Raw genomic sequence first — 26,199 nt, forward strand, 5'->3', positions numbered from 1 at the left:
TCTTTCTTTTAAGACTTTTGATCTTTCTAATAAAGCATGCAAATGTTGCATTTCATTCCGCAATACATCAATTTTTGACAAAAAAGTTTTTGCATTATTTATCATCAAGGAAAGTGATGCTCCCAGAAGATGCACCATGCTTGGCCTTGCGGTTTCATGGAGCCCAGGCTTTCCAGCCAACAAGCATTTGAGATGGGACAGCAGCTGGACAACGGCTCTCACTCAACAGTTCCACCATGGAGAGCGACCTCTCCTCCCCTTTTCCTAAGGACAACCTCCCCAGACAGAGAGAGGTTATTTCAAGAATATAGGGTAGCTAAGCTGGAAAAGCCATGACTTGAGAAATAATCAGAAATGAACGCCAAATCCAAGATCCTTTCACATTAAAAACAACAGCAGCAATTCTAAAAGTAGAAAAGTAGTATGTGCATGTTGCAGAATGGGGAGGCAGGTGATATTTTTAACATGATAGAATCTTAGAAGACAACTTTTAAAAGACTTTGGGCTTCACTCTCAGCCCATTGGAGACATGGAAGAACACGTTTCACACTGATATTGCTGAAAGGGCAAATGAGACCCATCTCCTCTAAGGACTGTGCTTTTTCTCTTTTCATTCGCCAGCCTGACTTCTCCCTTGATTTTTTGACAAGGTTGGTGAAAGTATTTAAAACAAGAATCCTTTCTTCAAAAAGGGGTATCATTTATTCTAAATTAATTCTTGATATTTTCTTGATCTGTTGCCTCCTCTACATCCTGCTGTCTTATGATAATGAAGGAAATTCTGACTTCCTTTCCATTCTGAATGGATCTAATATATTGGAACACAACCATAAATATTTTCAAAGAACTCTCACAAATACTAGGTATTTTATAATAATAGTAATCTAAAAGTGTTTATGTACAAGAGAGCCTAAATCCAAAGTCAACCACAACATTAATCACACAGCAGTACAACACAGCCATTTGCCTACAGATGCTAAGGGACATCACTGGGATCTTTAGACTGAAAACTGTTAGACTGAATATTGATTCCTTATACTTTAAATTGTAGTAATAATTTCCTAAAATAAATAAATGGATGAAAATCAAAATATCACAATTGGTATCTATCAACAGTACAGCCAGGGAACAGCAACTATGTGTCTAGTTCCATGCTAGTCACCAGAGTAAAGAGAAAGAACTAGTGACACAGATATTGTCATTCAGCTTTGATAAATACTTAAAAAACATTCAGCCTTTCTCATTTTTATTAACATCAAGAATGAACTGGTTTAATTTTACTTAAAAATTGAAATAATATATTTCCTTATCAAAAAGGCAAGAACAATTTCACTATCAATATAAAATCTTTCATGCAAAAATCTTTAAGTGTTTTTTAAACTGAAAGTACTTTCTTTTTCACAGTATTTCGTATCTTTTACCAAACTCTTGGCTAATTTTGAGCTCAAAACTTTCTTTTCAGTATTCTTTTTGGATATGCATAATACACCAAATTAACGTCAAAATTAAAAGTTAGGTTTCCTAAAATATGAAATTTCAATATATGCCATTCAAGCCAGAAAGCTCTATGCCTTAAGCAAACAAAAGACAGTATAAAATATTGTTTTGGTTTTCTTTATCACACTGCTGATAGAAAAGAAAACCACAAAATGGTATCAAAAAATTAAATTGTTTTTATACATTGAAAATCTTTTACATAGAAATTCTTAAGTTTACATAATACAAATGGAAAATAATACTATTTCAGTGCAATATAGAGATTTTAAAATATATTGTTTCTGAAATCAAATACTTGACATTTGACTCAGTATTCCATTCCAAAAAATGACAAGAAAAAAGCAACAGCATCCCCCATGGCATGCCTGTATCCTCTCACCATTTTCTTGTAACTATACTGTTTTATAGATTAAACTGCCACAGCAAAATGACAAATATAACACATAAAAGAACAAAAAGGGCAATAAATCAACAGTGACACTATAGCCCATTAAAATGCAGTCAGCTGGTATTGCAGAAAGAATAAAATTTTACCCTCATTTTACATTCTTTCTAGCCAGAAAGGAAATTTCAGAATCCTCAAGCAGCCCTTGAAAGAGATGCTGAAAATTTCAAAAATCTCAAATTCTTCTCACACCAACCCTCTATATTAACTTCCGTAGCTGAAACACATAGCACTGATATCCCCCTCTGCCATTTAATATGAAATGCCCACAACAGTGTGTGTGAATTGTTAATCACCTATATTTACAGAATACTACATTTGACAAAAAGTAAGATACCTAGTTAGTTGGAAAATGGTAGTTTTAAGTTAGCCACTACTTTCAATCAGTTGGTTATCTGCTTAAATGAAGAGTTTAGCCATCTTTTATTTACAAAGAAATCTAAAGGAGGCATTTTCTTCCCTTAATTTTTATCCAAAATTCTCTCAAAAGGTTAAATTGAAGCTTCTGACACTGAAAATGACTCTGGTATCATAGAGATAGTACGTTTTCGAGTGCAACTGAGTATATGTTAACTTAGTTCATTACCCACTTACCACTATTACAAATAGTTCAAGGTGTTGGTAAGCTTATGGAAGTGGAGCATTTATTGAGCTGTTTATGTTGGTCTTAACAAAGGCACTAAATATAAGTTCCTGCAGAGCAAAGAGCATACCCTACACTTCCATGAATGTTCCTCCTCTCTTATGTAGAGCTCATGGTAGGGCCAGCTCTCCTAAGGGGTGAAAGCGCATCGATGGAAACAATGAATGAGTGAATGAATGAATGAATGAATGATAGCTTCTCTAGTAGTAGAGGATAGTGCTCACAGGACAGCTCCCTAAAGCTACATATTTCAGGGACAGAAAGCTGCAACTTTGGTTTCTGTCAGAGCTAAACTGTATGCACTATCTGAAGGAAGGCTAACTGGAGGGGGTCTGTGTAGCTCTTGGTCCAGTTGCCCCTCCTGAAACCACATTCACCCTGACTGCAGTCACAGGTGGAAATGCCACTGTGGCAAGGATGTTATTTTTTTTAAAAAGCAGTGTGAAAATTAGTTCACCCTTCAAGGGAATTTTATCTTTTACAAATAACTTCATCCCATCAAAAAAAAAAACAAAACAATACAGCTGGACTCTGAGTGCCGTTCATGTGCCAAGCACTGAGTGGCAGGCTGAGGAAAGTTTAAAGATATATAAAATACGGCCCCTGGAAGGGATTCTAAGCATTCCTTTGATATGGCTGACCCTGTCCCTTAAGTTCCCTAGCATGTGCTCCTCCATGCTGGCTGCAGCTGATCCATTCCCCATGACCAGTACTTACTGTATTAATTCCTGGCTTTTACCTCTTCTATTCACATCTACTTACTCTGTTCTTTTTTTTCCAGTGTGTTGGACAGTCTTCCATTTCTTATAGTTTTACTTTTGGTCTTTTGGCCTTTTTCATCTCTTCTCCAATGTTTCTAGTGTGGCTTGGAGTATACAGTGCAAAACTGATCCTTTCTGTCTCTCCTAAAACACTCCAATTGCTTCCCACTCCTCCTGGGATCAAGACCAAAGTCCTTAATGTAAGGTACACGGTCACAGTTGGCCTTGCTCTGCCTGTATCACCTTACTGCTCACCCCACACATCCTTTTCGCTCTCTGCTCTCCAGCCATGATGACCTTTCTGCAATTCTTCATATCTGACCATGCTTCATCACACCACCGGACCTTTGTACCTGCTGTTACTGCTACTAACTAAGCTAATGTTCAGTAAACAATCCCACCATCTTCAAGCCATATACTGTCCTCCTTGCTACTCAGTGTGGCTAAGATCCAATCAGTTATATCTTCATCTTACAAATAGAGAACCTTGGGTCCCCAGAAGGACAGACATTATCTACCTACATCTTAGCTCTGCCATGGTTTACTGAAGATAAAGAGGACTTAGGATGTGAGATGGGATCTGACTGGTGGGAAGTAGAGAAATGGACAGACAGTCAGCAGAGTAGGAGGAAAACAGATAATGTTGGTGGGAGTGGCTGGGTCATTCTCTTAGAAAATCAATTAACATTCAACCTTTTTTATGGCTCCTGCCAAAAGAAATGGGTGATCGAAATTATGCTTTTGTAAGTGGGTTGAAAAACCATTGGTTTGTTTTATTTGCAATGGAAAAGCTTATCAAATTTATATATATATACATATTAAAAAGAGACATATTTTGCAATCTTGCATAAAGTAACATAAAATCAGTCAAAAGAAGACAAACCAATTCCAAAATATTCCTTCCCTCAATCAAAATTTACTCACAATAATAAATGAAAGCTATACAATACCTAGGAATAAATTTAGTAAGACAGGTCATCAACTGTTATTCATTCAGTTATTCAGCAAACAATTTGAAACACTTCCTGGGTGCCTGCGGGCTACACTGGGAACAAGACAGACAGACAATGCTGTTTCATGCTTTTGTGAGTTGAAACACCTAGGATTTGTTTTATTTGCAATGGAAAGGTCTACTGATTTAAAAAATATATATATATATATATATATATATATATATATAGCATTCTCCACAGCATGTCAGGGTTGGCTGGGTTATTAAATCATAAACAAAGATATCTTAATTTAAAAAGCCTAGATATATGTGAAAAATAAAAAGTTTTTAAAGAGAAATTCCTAGCCTGTATAGCTTTCTACTTTCTTCCCAAATCATTTCTGTATTATGAACAGTGAATCGCGAGATAAAAGGAAGAAAGAGACTAGGGGCATTTCCAATTTCTAGAACTTACTCTGTGTGTACTCTTTAGAGTAGGATTTCTGAGGTAGACAGAACCTTCATTCCAATCAGACATTCCACTCCCCTTTACTATCTCCTAAATCTAGTTAGTAACTTAGCAAAGCATTTTTTTAAAAATTGTGGATGACAACTCATTAACGGGAAATGAAATCAATTTAGAAGGCAGCAACCAGAATTTTTTTTTAAAAAATGAAAAAGAATAATGTAGAACAGAATACAAAAATCAGGGTATATCTTATGTTTGCAGTGAGTAGTGTTGGAAGTACGGTTCTAAAAGTTTTCATTACAGTTAAATGTACATGTATGTATATGTGTATATACAGTACTGGATAGTTATGTATTTCTTATCATTGATTGGGGTCAAGAAGTTTAAGCAACACTCCCTAGTGCAATGACAGGACTGCTCATGAAATGTCCTAGCATTCCACAAATTCCTTCTCTGGAACCCTCCTGACAACTGGGCCGTTCAATGAACTCAGCACTTTTTTTTTTTTTTGAGACAGAGTCTCACTCTGTCACCCAGGCTGGAGTGCAGTAGCTTGATCTCAGCTCACTGTAACCTCTGCCTCCCGGGTTCAAGCAATTCTCCTGCCTCAGCCTCCTGAGTGGCTATCATGCCTGGCACAGTCCGAGGTGCTGGGGTCAGATCACCAAGGTTCTTGTTTTCATTGGTGGTAGACAAGTGGGGGAGGGCCCACCTACACCAAGGGAAACCTAACCAGCAAGCACCACATACCAGTACAACAGGGACAGCAAGGCAAAGGACTCATCATCTCACAAAAGCTTCCCAGTGCAAGTATAGCATCAAATAGGATTTTTAGGGGCAAGATGTCAGCACAGTTAGAACAAAATGAACAAAAAAGAGCTGAAGACTTCAGAATGTATACCTCCTATATCTTCTATTGGCTTCTGGAAGGGACAGGATTGATCTATTAAACACAACGGTTGAATGGGTCACAGATGGAAAATGTTCAGAGCTGTCACACTGACCACTTCCTAGGCTGTTTACCACAGTGAGAAATGGTTTGAAATACAGGTCCTTTGGTTCCCATCAGTTATAAAACTGCTGTCTTTTCTTAGCTTTGCTAAATGATAAGTATGATACCAATTTTTCACTCATCTGAGTATGCACTTATGTAGGTTTTGGGGTTACTAATGCAAATGTACTTGATGCCAAGGTGTCTAGGCAACCATACAAAGTAAAACTCCTGAAAAGAGTTGGTCGATTCATACCTGGCACACATAAGGTGCTCAATAAATGTCAAATAAATGACTGAATGAATTAAGTCTCAGGCTTGCAGTATGACTCATGAATAAATCCCTTAAAAAAGACAGTGTCACTGCTATCGAAGTTGATGGGTGATGCAAATGGAAAATGCAAAAGAAATATTATTTGAGTGTGAATTTATCTGGGTAAGACTAACCATCATTAAAACCAGCAGTAAATACTGAAGAAAGAACAAGAGTAGTTTTTTTACTGGTTTTTGAGGCTTATTCCGATACACCATCATTTTAATCCCTAATAAACCAAAGTAAATGAGGTAGATCACCTGTAGCCCTTAGGAGGAATAGCAGCCATGCACTGCAGTAGTGTGTGTGTCCTTTAGACTAGCTCCAAAATAATGACACTCGCTGTGTCTAAATGCCTTACGACGGGGGCTGCTTTATGAAGTATCTTCTGAATCAGGCGAGTTTTAGAGTGAAAACTATATTCAGAAGCCTCGCTTACTTCATTCCCAGTAAACAGCATGCTTCATCTGAAGTTAGTGGATTATAGGTAAAGCTTGGCAAAAGGACTATTGAATTATATTTCATAAGTACTTGTTTTATGAAGGTGGGAACAACCCATTTTTAACAATGTACTGATGAGTCCGGGGCCAGCTCAGACACAATGGGTGGTCAGAGTTGCTGAAGGATCCCAATAACCTTCAAGAGGGACTCCTAACCCTACACAGAGTGCCACAGGCCAGTCCTGAAAGGTCAAGGTTTTAGAGGGGAGGACTTATTAAGAAAGGCACTGTCCCTCAAATACTTTTACTTGTGGGAAGAACACTTCAGAAGTTCAGGAGAAGGAAGAGTCTGTAACAAGTAGAACTTCAATCAGGAAAAGAAATACTCTTAAAAGAAACTTGCAGGCAAGGGCAACAGAACTGTCAATAAATTGATAGCTTTAAAACTGAAAATATGTACAGAATTCCAGTGGAGAAGGAAATAGAATTATTTTACATGTCTTTACCTTATAACATCAGTCTACAATTTTCCTGAGGCTTAGTTTTCTTTACTGTCCAAAATAATAAGTTCACAGAACAACTTAAACATTTGTAATTTATTACCATGAGTTAAGCTTTACCATTTTCTTAAATGTTAGGGGACATTGCCTAGTTTCACACACAAAAAACAATTGCTGGAGTGAAAATCATATAGAAAGTAGTTTCTGCTTCTTACTTGGCTTTCATCAGGCCTAGACTGTAAGCAGGTGCTTCTGAAACCAGAATTTTGAGTCCTGCCCAGGTAATTATGTTAGAAATGTTGACAATGACTTGCCTTTGCTGAAGCAAAAAAGTTTGTCTTTTGGAGTTCACTAACTACTCACCTTCAATCTGAAGTAATTTACTGGACTCTTTTCCTATATGAATGTATAGAGATGTCTATAAGGCTTTAGAGGGAAGAGTGAACAAGCTCACTTCTCTTGGTATAAGGAAGCACAGTTCAACTCCATGACTCTAAGCCATTCAATTTTTCTAAACTTTCCTAAATTATTCAAAGCATTTGACTTGCAGATATGCCACTGCATGATTTATATAAACACTATGCTTTGAAACAAGGATCTATAAGGAATGCAATCAGCTCTGCAACTATTGTATGTACACACAAAGCTGTTAGAACACTGCCACCCTAAACACCTTTGGGGGGCTTCGTTTAATACTACTGGCAGCCAAGATTGTGTATAGCTAAATGTATGTGCAAACTAGACCAGGCAAGGTAAAAAATAAATCTCTTGCACCCTCAAATCTCAATACCATTTTAGACTAATTTGGAAAACTAGGAATATATCTTTATGTATTTTGTTGGAAACCCTGTTGGATGTTATTGCTATTTCAAGTCCAGCAAATTTCATTTCTATATAACATTAGTCTGGAAAGAAACATACCAACAGACCAAACACACAATGAAAACATGCAGTGGAGTTGTACTTAATGCATGGATATAAATGTGCACACAGAAGAGGCCAAGCATGTCACTTAATTTAATACGAGCAAAGGTCTGTACCAAGGGTCTGAAACATTGTAAACAGGCCTTAAGCAAAGGAGGAAATGTAGAGGGGAAACAGAGCTGAGAAAAATGAGTGGGAAATGGGCAAGATGACTCATCTATACTTGAACATCTGACCTGTTAGTTGGCCGTCGCCTGCAGCGGGGGCGATGCGAATGTAAGGTGTTGTAAGCTGAGTCACGATTATCGCAGCTAAGGCAAAGGAGGATTTCCAGGTCAGCATGCATGAGGGAAAAAAAAGCCAGACTGAAGCTAGGCTAGCAAGAAGAATCCCCATCAGTATATCAAATTGTCTCAACTTTGTTCTAACAACAACAAAAAGAAAAGGAAAAAAAGAAAAAAAAAACATAGCAAGGTGCTGAATATTCTGAATTCTTTTCCCTTAAACAAGCTCTAGTCAGGCAGTTGGATTTCTAACTATGACACAGTTGCAAGCTTTGGCTGAGATCTTGGATAGATCAACTGAAGAAGAAAAAAAGGAAAACAAAACCAAAAACATTCATCCTAAATAAAGGTGAAGACTGAGCAGTGTTTCCAATTGAAATTGAGTGTGGTGCTGAAAGATTCATTGTTAATTCTGGTGATCCAAACTTTAGGCTTTTAGAACGTATTAGGTTTTTTAACATTCTATTGTTGAAATCACAATTTTTTCTCTTCTGACTAAATCCCCTTTGTAAAGAAGAATATTACACTCTTTCACTAAAAACGTTTTCATGTAGAAAAATTTCTCTGATATCTAAATTTCATGCAGCTTTCCATTCAGGAACTTTATTTTTTCACTTTAAGAGAATAAAAAATGCATCTCCAAGTATTGGTTGGAAAAGAATAGAAACTACGAATTGCCTTTGCTATAGGTATCATGGTTAACATGTGAACAAAGAAATGATTAAGAGTCTTGAAGCAGACCAGGCTGGCTTCTTAGTTTGCCTGCACAGCTCAGCAGTTGTGTTTAAGTGGTTAACATTAATGACACACAGATATTTAAAAAAAATAGAAAATTAAAACATCAGTTCTAACATGATACAGCTGGAAAATGATGCAAAAAAATATTGGAAAATTAAGGACAGGCTTACATGAAAGATTACTAATTTACATGGAACAGCCTGGGTACTATTAGAAATGTGGCAGCGAGTAAGGAAAATAGATCATCTACCATCTGCAGACAATTAAACCCAAAACTGCTGCTGCATAATATTTTGAAATATCCCTCTGCACCATGCAAGCAGTGCTGCTTACAACTAGACAACTGCAGCAACTGAGTTAAATATGGTCTAACAGTCTTTCACACATTATTAATGAACATATTCTAGTTTTGTTAAGTGAGATTAACAAACTAACAGTTTGGTCAGAGAATAGGCAGCTCCCAGTGCATTAACGCATTACAAAGATAATTTTCTTAATATGACGTATTATGCAATTTTGAATACTGTTATAATAAGCTGTACACAGTAAAATGTTATTTCTAAGATTGTTACAAAGTTGGTACCAATTCCAAGTTTTATACACATAACATTTTTGTTTGGTCATAGACTACTGTTGCTCCAACCAATACTCCTATGCAGTTCCACATTATCTGTAGGAGAGTCTGACCTGTTCTCCTTTTGAGAAAAATGAAATTGTTTTATAAAAAAACAGAGCAGGCCAGGTGCCATGGTTTACACCAGTAATCCCAGCACTTTGGGAGGCTGAGGTGGGTGGATCGCTTGAGCTCAGGAGTTTAAGATCAAATAAATAACATGGTGAAACCCCATCTCTAAAAAAATTACAAAAATTAGTCTGGCGTGGTAGCTTGCGCCTGTAGTCCCAGCTACTTGGGAGGCTGAGGCAGGAGGATTGCTTGAACACAGGAGGCAGAGGTTGCAATAGTGAGCAGAGATCGCGCCACTGCACTCCAGCCTGAGCAACAGAGGAAGACACTGTCTCAAGAAAAAAAAAAAAAAGAAAGAAAGAAAAAGAAAAAGAGAAACAGAGCACCTAATATCCAAAAAGGTAAACAATATGAACAAAAAGTTACTCGAAAATAGCTATGTCAGTCAGCCAGGTATTCACAAATAAAAAGGAACTCAAACTATAATCAGAAGCTAAGTCTACCATGTAAAAAGTATATTATAAATATCAGGAAGGATTTTTATATGATCTCTATGTTCTGCTTTGTAAAGTGTTTATTTGTAACTATTATTTTTAGTTATGAGGAAAAAATTTGATTATGCTATACTTTATCTTCAAATAGGCCAGCAGGCCTACCACCTGCTTTTGCAAATAAAGTTTTATTGGAACACATGCTTAATTGTTAATGTATTGCCTATGGCTGCTCTTGCCCAGCAAGAGCAGACCTGCGTAGTTGTGAAAGAGACCATATGGCCCACAAGGCCTCAAATATTTATTATCTGGCCCTTAACATAAAAAGTTTGCTGACCTCTAACTTAAAATATCAATAAAGATGCATTATAAAAGAGAATTATCACTAAGTTTGGTGATATTCTCTTTTATAATGAAAAAAGATAAAGGATTTATCAGCTCCAGATATTGTCCTCAAAGTATAAAATTGGAATAAAGACAGAAATTCCAATCCTACACTTTGAAGACAATATCTGGTGCTGATAAATGTAAGGTCCCTGTGGATCAGACTTCTAAATGGTCATTTCAGTTACATGCAGCGGGATCTCCTGGAACTTGTTGAGCCAGCATTTGCCTAACTGCATTTTGCATGACTCGAGTGTTCCTTAAAAAATGAATTTGGATCAAGTAAATTTGGAAAGCATAGGGTTTTTCCGGATTCTTTTCTTTAGGAACTTCTCAGGGGGCCTTAATATACTCATGATGTACATTATAAAGACTATTTCAGACATTAAAAAAGTACATTTTCTCTATAAAATGCTGAATGATGAATGTTAATGTTCCTATTTCAAAATCCAAAGCCTAAATAACAGCAGATTAGCATATATGAGTGGTCTTGCTATATAATTGGTTTTCTCATGTAGAGAATATGAGAAATTAAACGGAATCTTAATTAGCTTTACATCTCAACAGACATTCTTTTCAGTTCTTTTATCAGCGCTCTTTCATTCTGTACCATTATGGCCTACAAAGGATGGTATTTCATTGAACAAAACAGTGAACAGAAAAACAGTCTGTAGAAACTTCTCAAAAAGCTTAGTGATTAAAAAAAGGAACATTCAAATTTCTGAATCTAGAAATTATATCAGGACAATGGAAGTCCTTCAAAGTTTCCTCAAGGTCTTCCAATAAGCCATATTCACATTCCATTACAAATTTAACTTAAATAAAATGTTACTTACAAAAACAGTGAAATGAATAACTTTTTCATGAAAAAGTCCCTTAAAATATAACATTGAAAAATGCTTTGTTTTCTTTTTGTTTAAGGCTTGCAGTCTGATTTTTCTAATAGTTTTGGAAAATAATTTAGCATGTGTTTACGTGAAGTTTTTGCTTTGACTTCTAGCTAGACCAGGGGTGTCCAATCTTTTGACTTCCCTGGGCCACATTGGAAGAAGAAGAAGTGTCTTGGGCCACATGTAAAATACACTAACAACAGCTGATGAGCTTAAAAAAAAAAAAGCCCATGTATAAATCTCATATATATATATATATATATATATATATTTTTTTTTTTTTTTTGAGACGGAATGTCACTCTGTCTTCTGGTCTGGAATGCAATGGTGCAATCTCAGCTCACTGCAACCTCTGCCTCCCGGGGTCAAGTGATTCTCCTGCCTCAGCCTTGAAAGTAGCTGGGATTAAAGGCACCCACCACTGCGCCCGGCTAATTTTTGTAATTTTAGTAGAGACGGGGTTTCGCCATGTTGGCCAGGCTGGTCTTGAACTCCTGACCTCAGGTGGTCCTCTTGTTTCAGCCTCCCAAAGTGCTGGGATTACAGGCGTGAGCCACCATGCCCAGCCAAATCTCATAATGATTTAAGAAAGCTTAAAAATTCGTGCTGGGAAGCATTCAAAGCCATCCTGGGCTGCATGTGGCCCAAGGGCCATGGGTTGTACAAGCTTGAGCTAGACAATAGTCAAATAACAGCAAGGAGAGGATCAAATTAACATATATGACCGCTCCCCATATATCAAAACCCAAAAAAACCCCAAAGCACTTTTATAAATCAAGGAGGCACTCAAATAATTTTTAAATGAACAACAGGAAAGCTCCCAAATGGCTATACTGCCAAGGACAAACATGCGGTGCTAACATATTATGAAAAAATCTTATTTTATGGAAGATTAATATAATGTGCATACTTTAAACTGATTGTTACATCAATTAGAATGAATAGACCTCATTCAATATAAGAAATTAACTTACTAATAACACATTTGGATTTTTTAGTGTACCCTACAAGTTTAGAATTGATCATCAATGAAGCCTTCTAAAACTAGCTGCAAAGAGTTTCCACCCTACTAGTTACCATGAGACCACCATGGTGAATATAAAAGCTAAAGAAAACACATACACTAATCACTAAAACACAGTTGGACCAAATGGTCATAAAAAATCCAACTATAAAAATGTGAATGTTAATGAAAAATACAATTTCATAGATTTTAAGAAATATTTAAAAGCTACTCTATTCACTCCACTATACAATTAAAAACAATCCCTTGAATTGGGCAGGTAACACATAAACATCACGTATACCCTGGTTTATGGTGTCTTTATCTTTTAACTCAAGAGAGAATATTCTGTGATGAGTTTGACTATAGTTAACTTGTACCTATAGGAAATTCATCTAGGTGCATAAATGAAGAGGATGCATAAAAATATAGGCAATCCCCCACACGTATGGAGATATATAATAATACAGCTTAGGTTTTTTCCTGTCTAACTTTTATGAAGTTTATATTTAAGATGATGAGTGTCAAAATATGTCTTTGGAATATGATTAAAATAATCACTGCATTAAATTTATAAATAGTATGAAATATATTTTTAAGAGACATACCCTTACTTTAAATTATAAGCCAGCTCTTAGTGAAAACAAATCCACCTCCATACTTTCTCTATAAAGATACTTGTCAACAGTTGTTTCAGGAGAACATTGAAATCTTTGTACATTCAAAATGTTGCTTAGGAAAGCAATTCTGTATCTGAAAACTCAATTAAGCCATCGCACTGTGAGCAGTATGTGGCAACACACACTCAGGATGTTTGAACTCTTTTACATTTTAAACATCTTTACTCTGTGGTATCAACAGTTATTAGATCTTCCTATTTCTCTGTTTTGACTATGTAGTCAAGATGGAATGGCTTCCCATGTTGCAAGAGAATTTCTAGTATCAATAGGGACACATTTTCTGACTAAAAGGTGGTGAAACATTACACTGTGCTGAAAGGAGGGTTGCTGAATCCGTCCATGTAGAACTTAATAAAATAGCACAAAACAGTGTAGTTTTGCCTGGAGGGAGAATATCTTCCAAGGTTTCCTCTTGTGCTGTGATTTTATGAAACAGAATGACAATGTTATGCAGGAAATATTAAAATGTGTCCCTCTTTCCCCAAAAGAGGTTCTTTGGATAGAGTTTGTTGCTGTGTAAATGTTTGCAAATGACTCAGAAAATAGGAGTGGGGAATATTTAGTCAATCAGGTCATCTGATTGCTTAATCATCCTTTGGTGAATTGAAAAACAAATTACAATATTGATGAAATCTAGCTGATGGAAGAAAATGATCCAAATCACTATCTAATTCAATCTATTGTGAAAACAGCAAACTTGTCAGGTTTCCACATTTACTAGTGTGTTATTTATATAATTATTTAACTATGTAAATGAGCACGATGACAGATATTTTGTTGTTTTCACAGTAAATTGGGCAGTGACTCAATCCTCACCAAGAGGAGGTCTGATGCTTACACTACACAATACTGTCACTGGCCAGACAGAGGTGCTGCTGGGTGACGAGCCATGAGCAATGGTGAAAGAAACACTGGGGCTAGGAGTGCAGGCCTTGACCCCCAGATTATCAGCTGAGTCACCTTGGTGAGTCAATTCGTCTCCAAAAATACACCTTTTCCTCATCTTAAAAATAAGAATAGCAGTACCTGTTTCCCTTTTCATAGTAATGAAGAAATAAATGAGAACACACGCATGAAAGATATTTCAAAACTTTCAGCTGTGACGTTAAACATTAAGCATTATAAACTAGGGGCCCTGGAACAGGATTTACTTTTTCAGACCTTAAGTGTAAGTGAAATGTAATACAGCAGTATTTTGAAATTCCTGTTGTTGAGTATGGACCATAATCTTGAGATCTAAGAGCATCAATGGATACCTGGTTCAAGGGCTTCATCGTCCTGTAATAATTAATAGCTGATAGCATACGGCAGTTTATGAAACACATAAGCAGCTATAATTTCAGTAAATATCAATTTATTTATATACATAAAGTCACTTAGGTATAATATGATATAAAAATTGAGTGTTTTAAAATTAGTATAAATAGATTTTTGGATAGAGAACTACAAGCCTATGAGGACAAACAAGATACAAATGAGGTGAGTACCTCACACAATGCCTGGCACAAAACATGCAACCAAGAAATATTTGTTGAGCTAACACTGGCTAAAAGAGTCATGTAAGTTCACAAAATAAGAATTCAGTGAGAATTTTGAAAATGCACATGTACATCATGGTATATTCAAACTATGTTCACCTGAGAGTTAAACAACAACAAAAAGTTATTTTATCCAACACAACTCATCAAGTATGACCTGATTAAATCTTCTGCTACAGACCTAATGATGTGTTTTTACCATCGTCTCTAAATTAAATCATACAGAAAACTTCCCACTGTATTCATGGTTACTCCAATGATCTGAATGATTGTATTTGACTTTGAGTGTTAATTTATATTGCCTCATTTTAAGACGACATTTTAAATTTCTCAAAGCATTTCTTATACATTTCTGTATGTGATGGTTAAAACAACACTGTCAAGTTGACCAGATGACAGCTCATGTTCACAAACACACGTCTGCACTTGCTTCTGCAGGAGATGCTGGGGGAGCTCAGGGTAACTCACCCTACCCACTTTTGCAGCTCATCCTCTATCACATTCTCTCAGAGAGTTTTAACCAGGTTTGGGAAATAGATGCTCCACAGCAACATAACCTGGTTACTAGGTTCAGAGAGACACGCACCACCAGTGAAAAAAGCCCGCGTAGACTCCACTTTCTACTGCTATGATAACTAGAGAATTACTTAAAAATAGTGGGTGATATTTTATTCCTTTGCATATGAAGATTCACTAGATGTGGTACTACCAGGCATGACACTATGGATTAAAAAACGTGTACTGAGATCATATAAAAATTAAAGTCATTTGAAAAAATTTGAAAAAGGTAACTATTGAAAACTGCTTGGAACACAGAAGTATAGCTTATTTTAAAAAGTATGTATATGAGTTCCAGTCAGTCAATGTTAATTACCATCAGATCCTAATACATACATGCATTCATGCATATATATATGAATATATAATACACACATTTTATTTTCAATTAAGTTCCAGTTCAAAAAGTTTTGAAACATAGGTTAAAATAAACTTTTAAGGAACATTAATTAGGAGAATATCCCACAATTTCAACCTACCTTTTGTGGCCACTTGGACACAGTCTATTTTGGTTTCCTGTGTCAAATAAAGAGAGGGAAAAATCATTATTCATGTTTTCTTTAAGACAAATAGAAATATCTGTAATTCTATTTAAATAACACTGATAAGGAAGGATCTCACTGTTCTGAGCATGTCTTTCATCACACAGCAATTATTCTTTGAACCATACTCAGATACGTTTTCTGGCTCCAGTGGCAGGCAGTGCCGGGCATTTCTAGACCAGGTGATGAGCAAGGAGCTACACATAAAATGTCTCTGCCTGGTGGCCCGGGACCTCCTTTAGTAAGGAGGTAAAGTAAAGGACCAGACCTGTACTTTGCCCCTGAGCAAACAGTACTGGAGAAGCAAGATGCATCTCAGATTTCCCCCCTTTACACCGGCAAAAGTCAAGTTGACAACGATACCTAGACCTATGCTGTGAAGGAGGGACCCACTGTGGTATCTGCGAAACATTTCCTTCTGTCTAAGGAGAGTTTACAATCTTATCAGAGTTCTGGGTTGGTCTGAGCAGGAAGGGGAAACAAATTCAGAAATGACACTTTTTATTTTGTTTCCGTCTCATTTTTCTATTTTCTCTTGGGAAAAAAAAAAAAAGATACCAAATTTAGTCAAAGTATAGGAAGTAGAAACTCTTGTGGAACTTCTTCAATTCCCATTTCTTTAATGGGACAGACTATGCTGAAAAGACAGATGCTGTGAATCCCACAAAATTTTAAATGAGCTGAATGTATGTGTTGGAGCTATACTGTCTTCCTGTAAAACAGTAAGCTAAGCAGAATTGCCAGCCAACTTTTGGTAACAGGAAAACTGAAAATAAAACCTATCATGTTGATGATAAACTCCCCCAATCAAAAAAAAAAAAGATGAGTATATTCGTTTCTTTCCATAAATTTCTCTAGACAAAAATAATTTTAAGAGAAGAAAATCACATTTGTTTACAAGTAGAAATGCAGAAAAGCATGACTTCCATTTTACTACTATTTTACTTAATCTATGTTCACATTAACAACCCCAAATAGCCTAAGTAAACAGTTATCTGTACAACTTACCCCATTGGCTCTACTAGCAGCTTGGAAATAAATTCTGTAGCTTTTATAGGGGAGAAGGGGAGTGTTCCAGTATCCGTTGTACGTCTTATTATCACCAATTGTAAAAGGCTGCGCAGCTTGGAGGCTGTCTGCAGGAAATTCTGCAGCAAAGTAGTACTGTGAGTTCAGCAGAGAAGCATTCTGGAAGTGAATTGGCACTGGGTAGCACTTTAAGATTTCTGTCGTCTTTTTAGTTCTTCGAGGACGTTCTTCCTCAACAACTATTTGATAGACACTAGAAAAACAAGAGTACCATCAATGATATTTTATGATAACTGAACTGATCCCCTCTGCCTTCAACTGCATGGACCCACAGGACACGCAAAATAAAGAACACACTGGACGCAGTCCATACTAAGTGCTTGATATATAACAGACTCTCATGCAGCACTTGCTCAGTGAAAGACAGGGAGGGTTCTTCAGTTCTTCTTCAGAACTCTCTCACCCAAAACAACACTATTTAGTGAGAGAAACAAAATTCACCATCATTTTAAATTTTTAATATGATAATCTCTACTGTTTATGTGAGCAGAAGTAATGTTTTTCTCACATGTAACTGACGATGATTTTACAGATAATTAACTCAGTTTACCTGATAAATACAATTAAATTATACCAACTGTACGTTTATTTTAAAAAGCAATGCATTATTTTCTTTAATGACAACACAAGTAAAGTTTTAACAAATCACAAAACACAATGTGTAGTGATTCATGTTAACTAAGGTTTATCTTCCTATGTTTTCTTATGGTCCTTTGCACTCACCATATTCAGTCAGTGGAAAGAAATGCATAAGAAAAGCAGAGATAAGGGATTATAGTTTCAAAGGCCAAAGCCTTGGAGTTCCAAGTGATTAGTAAGACTAACTAATGAACAAGGCCCCACGAATCTCATATAAGAATGGGCTGGGTGTGGGTATCTTTGAAGATGCCTGCAAGGATGACAGCCCCACTAAGGAGTAGGTCTCTGGTACCCGCTCATCCTCTTCCAATGTCTTTGAATTCTGAAGTAACCTTAGGAGAATGGCAGAAACCTTGAACTGATAGATTTTTAGAAAATTAAGGTATTTATTTAATACATTGGCCAGAGTGATGAATGTTGTTTGCAGTTTTGTTGGAAAAAAACCTTTCTCATGCTGAGAAAAACTAAAGCCTGACAACAGCTTCCCTGAACTGAGTCCAGATTAGATTGTAAGTCCTCTGGCAGGAAGAGGGATCTTTTTCTTACAGTATCAGAAAGGCACCAGAATTCCCAGGAACCAAGAGCTGCCCAGTACAAGAACCCATTAATGCCAAGGAAAAAGCACAGAAGAGGGCTGCCTGCCATCCCCACCCATGGGGGGAATGCCTAGAAAGGTTTGTCTCTACACTCTCGTCTATGTGACCTCTGAATCTGCACTCATAGAACCACCTATCTCTGTGGGCACAACCACTTAGTACCTTCTATTACAGAAACAAAACGTGTGCTGCCATTTCATTGGTAATTCTGTCTAAATAAAAATCAATTGTTTTAGAATGTCAGACTGATTTCTCAGTAGACAGGTAACCAGCAGGTTTATAAGGCAATGATAAATTGAATTTTACCAGTGATGTAAACTTAAAAAAAGGGAGTACAACTCTTATTTCCTAAACAGCAGATACTTTCTATCGGATTGAGTCACGTAAAATGCTCCACATTAGTGGATCATTCATACAGTAGTAAAGGTAAAGGGTCAAGGTCAAAGTGGAAGACTAAATACTACCTGTTCTGTAGCACAGCCACAGTTGACAGCGGTGAAAGAAGTCTCACCTGGAATACCATTAAAAACAAACAGGCCTAAGGAAGCGTGACCATTCTCTTGAAATCGCTTTTGGAGGGGTAAAGACAATGCACTGGTCTGAGCTCTAATTCTAATTCTGCTAAAAGCTTGGGTTTTAAATGCATTTCAATTAATTTATTTGAGTTTTCTTTTTCTCCTACGAAATGAGAGAATTAAGTGAATCTCTAACATGGAGTTCATATATCTAGAATTTTTATTGAACTTACAAGGACTGATCTCACAAAATGGAGAAACCGTAAGAATAATTACTTTCTTTGCAAAGCGATTCTCCATTTAATAAAATATTTATTTATTTATTTATTTTTTGAGATGGAGTCTCCCTCTGTCACCCAGGCTGGAGTGCAGTGGCACGATCTTGGCTCACTGCAAGCTCCGCCTCCTGGGTTCACGCCATTCTCCCACCCCAGCCTCCCAAGTAGCTGGGACTACAGGCGCCCGCCACCACACCCGGCTAATTTTGTTTTTGTATTTTTAGTAGAGACGGGGTTTCACCGTGTTAGCCAGGATCTCAATCTCCTGACATCGTGATCCGCCCGCCTCGGCCTCCCAAAGTTCTGAGATTACAGGCATGAGCCACTGCGCCTGGCCAATATAATAATTTTTAACATCACTTCCTTCAAATTGTTTTTCCAGTTCATTTGCTGTATGACATGATTTTCAAAACTTCAACTTAAAAACAACTTCTGGGAAATCCATATACTAGACAAAGCAGGAAAATAAGGATATGTGTGAAGAAAAAAATGTTGCAGATATTCCATACTGGAAGTGCTAGGCCAGGTGCCCAACACACACAGATTTTATCTTTCCCATTTTCCTAATGTGAAAACTGAGGTGTAGAGGTGAAGTGCCATTCTACCAGGGTATTCTACTGAAGTGGCAGAGGTGGTCTGACAGCAGAGCCAGTTCTCCTAATCATCAGACCAGGCTGTGCTGGCATTCCTCATTCACAGGTCCAGTGAAGGCACTGATGGGAACCATCTGGCCTGAAGGGAATTTTCACTTGCTCCTGTAGACACAACCAACACATAAGCTAGTCTCCACTGACTTTCCACAGTCAACTTCTTTTGAGTATTGTAAAGATTCACACTTATCACATCAAGGGAGTTATAGATGATAATGTTGGCTTTGACCTCAATTCCTTCTGTATCTGAATCATTCCTCAATGAATGATTGAGGAATCATTCACTGGAATGAGGAATCAAGGTATGTACAGAATCATTCCTCAATTCTATATCTGAATCATTAATTACTTACAGGGAGGACATTCTCCTGGGCTCCACAGTGACTTTAGCACCGGGCTGGTGTCCTCGGAGCACTGTGATCTTCCCACCTCTCTCAACCTGCAAGGAGCTCCCTCCTGTTACAACCCAGCTAGACAAAAAAGCAGCACAGCTGCTCCTAGACTTTCCATGTCCCAAGATCCTAGATTCTCCTACTGCAAACATCTTTGCCTCTTTTCCTTCGCCCTGGCCTGGACTCAAGTTTGCCACTTAAATGTAGTTCTCCTCAAGGCAATGGACTCTAGGTCACTCTCAGATGCCCTGTGTCCTAAAACACAGACCCTCAATGAGTCTCTCTCAAGGGCTTATAGTCTGTTCCCTCATTTTCGTGTTCTCTTGCTCTGCTCCAAATGCACAAAAACATGTTTTCTGTGAGCACATAGTCATTTTGTGTCCTTTTATCACTATTTTCAAAAGTCCTATAAGCTTCTGAAGAAGAAGGGCAAAGGTTTAGTCACTGTTGTGTCTCGTGACACTTTGGCTGTGAAGTACATATTTCTGAAAGCATGCTATAATCCTGAAGTTGCTTCTATTTGGTTTGGGGGTATATTACACATTCTATGTACCAGGAGGGAGGAAGCACACCGATAGTCACAACGATGCTTTGCCTTATTAAAATTTAATGTGAAGTTTATTTTGTATTCATTACCCAAATACTCAAGAGCCAAAGAGAAAGCAATGACCAAGGAAAAGGTTTTATGGTAAGAGGATGCTAGTTATGTTTTAGTTTATCCTGGATAACCCACAATTAAATAATGAACCTAAGGGAATCAAACACTGTGTCTCTATGTGCCCCCCACACCTCCATCTCTCACTTCCCATTCCTCTCTCCTAACCTGGCTCGTAGGTGTGATGGGTGAGTGTGTACACTGATTTATTATTTCAACAAATTTTTTGAGTGCCTAATAGGTGTCAGGCACTGCTCTAGTTTGCCTTAAACAACACAATGTTTGACATTCTCTAATGATACAAAATTTTGTTTTGTAATATAAATATCATCTAAGCAAACATGAAAAAAATCATTTGTTTCAAGCAGCAGTTTAATGAGGATTAGGTGAAAATTTAAGAATTAAACAATCATTGGACAGGCCTCCATGTTAGCCAGTTGGCATGGGTTCTATTATACACTCTACTCCAGACATACTGCTTTTTAAATGGCTACTATCCACTCATCTTCAGATATATTAAAGAAAGAACTAAGTTGACTGGAGCAATTTCAAACCCAAAATGTCTTTTCATCCTTGCTCCACAAGACAAATTAGATTTGCAAGCATCCAGACCTCAAATCTATTTGCTCTTTAATAATTTAAGCACTGAAAGGTCAAGCAGCTCTTTTCTAGTCCCCTTTATCAAAGCCCAAGTGCTAATGAAAAATAGCTAAATCCTATCTGCTGCCCAATTGCCATAATTTGCTGTTTCCCTGATGGAAATTAACACATTATTAGCACCTAGGTCAATAGTACCTTGACAGAACTTTATAGCTGATGTGTTTTTCATCTGTACAAGTAACATCACTTCACTAATGAGTTTCGTAAAATTTTTCCATCCACAATCATAATCTCAAAAGTAGCTTTGAAAATCTCACTGTTGGAATGGTGTTTCTAGAAAGAGTTTTAAACAGCAAATTTCTGAGAATAGAAAACTGATCAGAAATTTCTAGCTTAGTGAGCTGAATTTAAATTCTATTATCCTTTTAATGGGTTGCCCATGCTGCCTTTGTTTATTAAAGTTGCACCACCCTAGCCCTGTCCTACCATTATTCTGGAATTTAAAGTCACATCAAATCTTCCTACTGCATGTGCGATATTAAAAGCACAGTCCACAGTGAGGATGAATCTGCCAACACTGTGACATCATTATATCAGAACTTTCCTATGGAAGGAAATTTAATTTAAAGTTTAATTTATGCTAGGCATTTCTACAACAAAATTCTAAGGCCTTTACAAGGAGAATGAAAAATCTGCATTTATATGGAATAGCACATGAAGTATAATCTAGAAAAGAACATCTGAACATCTTTCATCTACTTTTTTAGACTTGAAAGTTCAAATGTGATAAAATGTTTTTAGTTTTTTCCTAACTTTCGAGTTCCTGGAGAGGAAGCCTCATACATATGTGAAATTAACTTAAAATGTTTTGTCCTAATTCATTTCAAGATGAGTTGTAAATCCATTTTTGTTATCCATTTATCGTATTTCTTTTCACCATAAGATATCACATGGTTACCAATTGGATAATAGAAGGTAGGGAGGTAAGGAAGAGAGCAGAGAAGGAGAAAAGTTGTAACGCTTTCATTGTTGTTTTTGCTAATCCTCTAAAACAGGCACTTCTGATCATTTCAGGGACTTAGAATATTGTTCATTTTATCATATCTAGTAGTGACTTTTGGCTTGATTTGTAATTTTTGGTAAAAACCATCCATTATATATGTATAAAAAGAATAGATATTAGTATTGATAGCTTCCTGAAGATTAATATGGGGGGAGATGAAAGAAAATGAAAATATTAATTACATGCAAAGCATGAAAAATAAATGTGTAACTAAGGGTTAATGCCATGCAGCCACACTGAATTTATTTACCTCTTGTTCTTTGCTCCGACATTGTCTTTTCCTAAATCTGTCAGCATTTACTGAAATGACACCCTAATACTCTAAACAACCTGATAAAACTAAACTCAGTTTTAAAAAGTATGTCACCAAATTACAATTACTGGAAAAAAATCAGAATTCAGTGTTTGTTATTACTGCTCAGATTCCTTAGAGTCCTGCAGGTAACACTGAGAGTAACTGACTGGACACACTCCTGTTGATTAAATTATCAATGATAAATGGTAATTAGTTTTATACAGACAATTGGCAATGGATAACACATCACACAGGATAAATAGACCTGTGGGGCGGAATATTCTATATTAGCAACTTTAATTTCTCTTTGTCCTGCTCTGATATAGACAAGACTGGCCAGAAATTGCTGTGGAATATTTGTGGGGCACCACAAGCATTTTTTATGTTCTCTCAGCCATAACTCATAACAAGGAGCTTGCCTGGCATCAGTAAGTTACTATTGCTCTGTGCGTGTGTGTCTGTGCACATGCTCCCATACTTGGTTCAATACCCTGCTGCTCTGCTAGTTAGTGATAAAATCTGATATAATAAAATATTAATTACAGATGAAAGGTTGAGTGAGAAATATGAACTCAATTACCATCCCATATTATGAACAAAGGGCAGGGTGAAAAAAATTCTTTAGTTATGGAGGTTTGGGATAATAAAAAAGAACAACTAGAACATTAGGCTCAGGCTGAGAAGCTCTGTAAAAGGCCACCTATCATTAATCTTCCCAACAGGCACCACATTTCGAGTAAATTAGTCCTAGATGGAACATCTTTAAGGGTGATGTCTCCTGCTTTTAACAAGTGAAGACAATTTCCTTTGCATTTCCTATTTCATATAAATTTAACACAATTTAATCATCTCAATTTCATAAACACATGATTATGAAAGTATAACCCAAAATTAGTTACTATTATGAAAAGTATGTTCTCTTAAATAGTCCTAATGATTTGAATAAAAATAGAAAGAGAATACTATCAAAGCCACACCAAATAGCTTTGTTCCTGTATGTTTGTCTGAATGATATTTTATAGTTTGTATTATATCCAATTCAAAATCTTTCAGTCCCGAAAAGTTCCAGTGCTTCAGGCCAGATGAGCTGGAATACAAATGCAACTATCAGAGAAAGGCAGTTGTGCCCAAGGGGGTGCTGATGAGACAGCACTGACTTGGGAATCACCATCCACAGGTGACTGGCTCCTGCTTTGCTCCTGAATCACCGACTGACCACTAAAGTCCTTCAGGCTCTAATATTTTATGACTCTCAGCACAAGATCAGGCAAGTTGTGACATCAGCAAATGAGAAGAAAATTATTTCATTCATGTTTCCTCCATCCTTTCTTTCCACAATATTCACCACGTATCAGGCCTTGTTCCAGGCACAGGGGAAGAATAAAAAGAGGAATTAGGCACAGACTGCCCCGTCCTTGAAAAGCACAGGCTAAGAGTGTCAGAAATACATGACACCAATGAAGAACTACCATGCCAAGGATCTGATAAGGGTTTGTACAAAGGACAAAGTAACAGGACCCAGGGATGTGTCAATCTCTGCGTTAAAATCTCTTCTAGCATCTACTACATTGAGGGCATCTGACCTGAACCTAGTGCCCAAATGTTCTCACCCTAAAACTGCTCCTGCAATGCTACAGTCACCAATACTCTCCCTGAATTAAAGATAACACAACAGCAACAAAAACAAAAAAGCCAACATGTTTATTAACAGATCCCAATACAGTCTCCATTCACTCCAATTGCTTGTGAGTACCCTTCATCAGCACAGAAGATGGAAGACAATGAGCTGGGTCCTACCTCACATACTGCCCAGGTCCCAGCAGGTATGCCCCCAGGAGTCCCCAGAGTGGCCCCAAGAGCTATGCAAGAATGGCAGGGTCTTCCTCACTCAACTCCTGTCCTGCAGAGCATGAAAACCAGGCTTCCCAGTCTTGACTCCTCTAGGCGCCCACATGGCCTGAGGTGAGGATGAATAAGGAAGTACCTGAAGGTGGGCCGGGAAAGAAGCTTGAAGGCATGCATGGTCTTGGTCTTTGTTCTCCTCTCTGTTTCCAAATCACTGTCAGGCAAACTTGGAACTACTCTCTGTCGAGTCTATAATCACTCCTTAGGCTACAAAGGCCATAATTTTTTGTTTTCAGTACTTCACTGGATATCCATTTTAATCCTTAAAGTTATATCAAAATATTACGTAAGTATTTTGTTGGTTTTTCTGGGGGGTGACTGGCAGTGGAATTTGGCTCTGAGAGCCATTCCTGACCTTCCCTGTCTACAGCAGCCTCCCTGTACACCCTCCCACAGGCGCCCTGGGCCTGCTGCCCTCAGCATGGGGGGTCTGGGAATGAGAATGGAGGTCTGATCCAAAGCAGAGAATCCTTCAGAAGAGATTACTTTGAAGAAAAGAAAATGTGAAAAGTAGGGGAGGGAAGGCTAGGCAGCATATTTTCATGCACAAAAGCAAGTCTGAAATGGAGTTTGAGGGAAAGTTAAATTAAGTTTCAGTGTATAAAAGCTCAAATACATCTACTCTATTATTATTATCTTCCTCTGCCATTTTTAAAGCTTCTTTTCAAAGGTTCTTAAAGAACAAACTTAGTTTCCAAAATGAATTTTCAAAGAGATGACTGACATTGTCATCCTAGAAGCAACATTAATAAAAATGATCTTTGTTTTCTGGCAGTAAAGGAATCCAGAGTATTATTTTTTAATACAATAAAACTCACTTAAAAGCAGGTGGGGTGGGGGTAGTGGTGGTGGTGATAGTAAGGGATCTGGCACCTTTTGCTAACACTCACTGTAGCGATTCAGCAACAGTAAGTAACAATAAAAACAAATTCTATAAAAAGCAGGCTGAAGTTTTACCACTGAATGACATTTTGATCCTATGTGTACCTCAATGAATAAAGGAAAATTATTAGGTTAGAAGTCAGTTGCTTTCCCTGAACAATTTTAGCCACAGATAGAGCCTTTTCAAAAGGTTTGAAAACTGTGACAAAAGTGCATTTAGCCCTGAAGGTTTAAGATGCTCCTGCAGTCTGCATTTCTCCAATAAATAAAAAGGGAACAATTAAAAAGCCACTTATAAGCATCTCAAAAGCACTGATGCTTAATTTATTGATTCTTTGGAGACTAATAAAAATGGTGAAAGGAAAAAGAACATACATACCAGCAGAAAAACACTTATTAATTTGATTAAAATAATCCAATATTCTAAAACAAGTTCGTTTAAGTTCTTCAAGTTCTCAAAATTATATGGCTAAACAATTAACAAGGGCTGGGTGTGGTGCCTCATGCCTGTAGTTCTAGCACTTTGGGAAGCCAAGGTGGGAGGACTGCTTGGGCCCAGGAGTTTGAGACCAACTTGTGCAAGATAGTGAGACCCTGCTCTATAGAAAATAAAAAAAAAAATCAGCTGCGGGTGGTGGCACACCACCTCTAAGTCCCAGCTACTCAGGAAACTGAGGTGGGAGGATCGCTTGAGCCAACAAATTTGAGGCTGCAGTGAGCTATGATCATGCTACTGCACTCCAGCCTGGACAATGGAGCAAGATTCCACCACTAAAACATAACAAAACGAACAAACAAAACCCCAAAATGTTTCAGCTTAAAAATAATAACAAGGAAATAATGAAGAAAACAAAAGTATTGCATTTAAGAATTAAGCAAGCAGTAGGGATAAACCCCAGAGATTCCAATGATCATAATATAGAAACAAAGGTG

At 37.2% G+C, this 26,199-nt stretch overlaps 1 protein-coding gene across 19 annotated transcripts in view; it reads right to left on the bottom strand.

Annotated features, from left to right (window-relative positions):
• The window catches only part of PTPRM (protein tyrosine phosphatase receptor type M), an 826,562-nt gene that overhangs the window by 275,969 nt on the left and 524,394 nt on the right, over nucleotides 1-26,199 (bottom strand). For 10 of the 19 annotated variants that reach the window (XM_003817914.7, XM_063597202.1, XM_055102562.3 and 7 more), the window contains 2 exons: nucleotides 16,716-16,989; nucleotides 15,645-15,681 (listed from right to left, as the gene is read on the bottom strand). In XM_003817914.7, the coding sequence (XP_003817962.2) occupies nucleotides 15,645-15,681; nucleotides 16,716-16,989 (311 nt within the window). Of the gene's footprint in view, nucleotides 1-8,150; nucleotides 8,226-15,644; nucleotides 15,682-16,715; nucleotides 16,990-26,199 lie in introns of all 19 variants that reach the window. The other 9 variants (XM_055102561.2, XM_034943544.3, XM_034943545.4 and 6 more) reach the window with 1 other exon arrangement.

The sequence above is a fragment of the Pan paniscus genome, chromosome 17 (genome assembly GCF_029289425.2).
Source record: "Pan paniscus chromosome 17, NHGRI_mPanPan1-v2.0_pri, whole genome shotgun sequence".
NCBI classification, from domain to species: domain Eukaryota; kingdom Metazoa; phylum Chordata; class Mammalia; order Primates; family Hominidae; genus Pan; species Pan paniscus.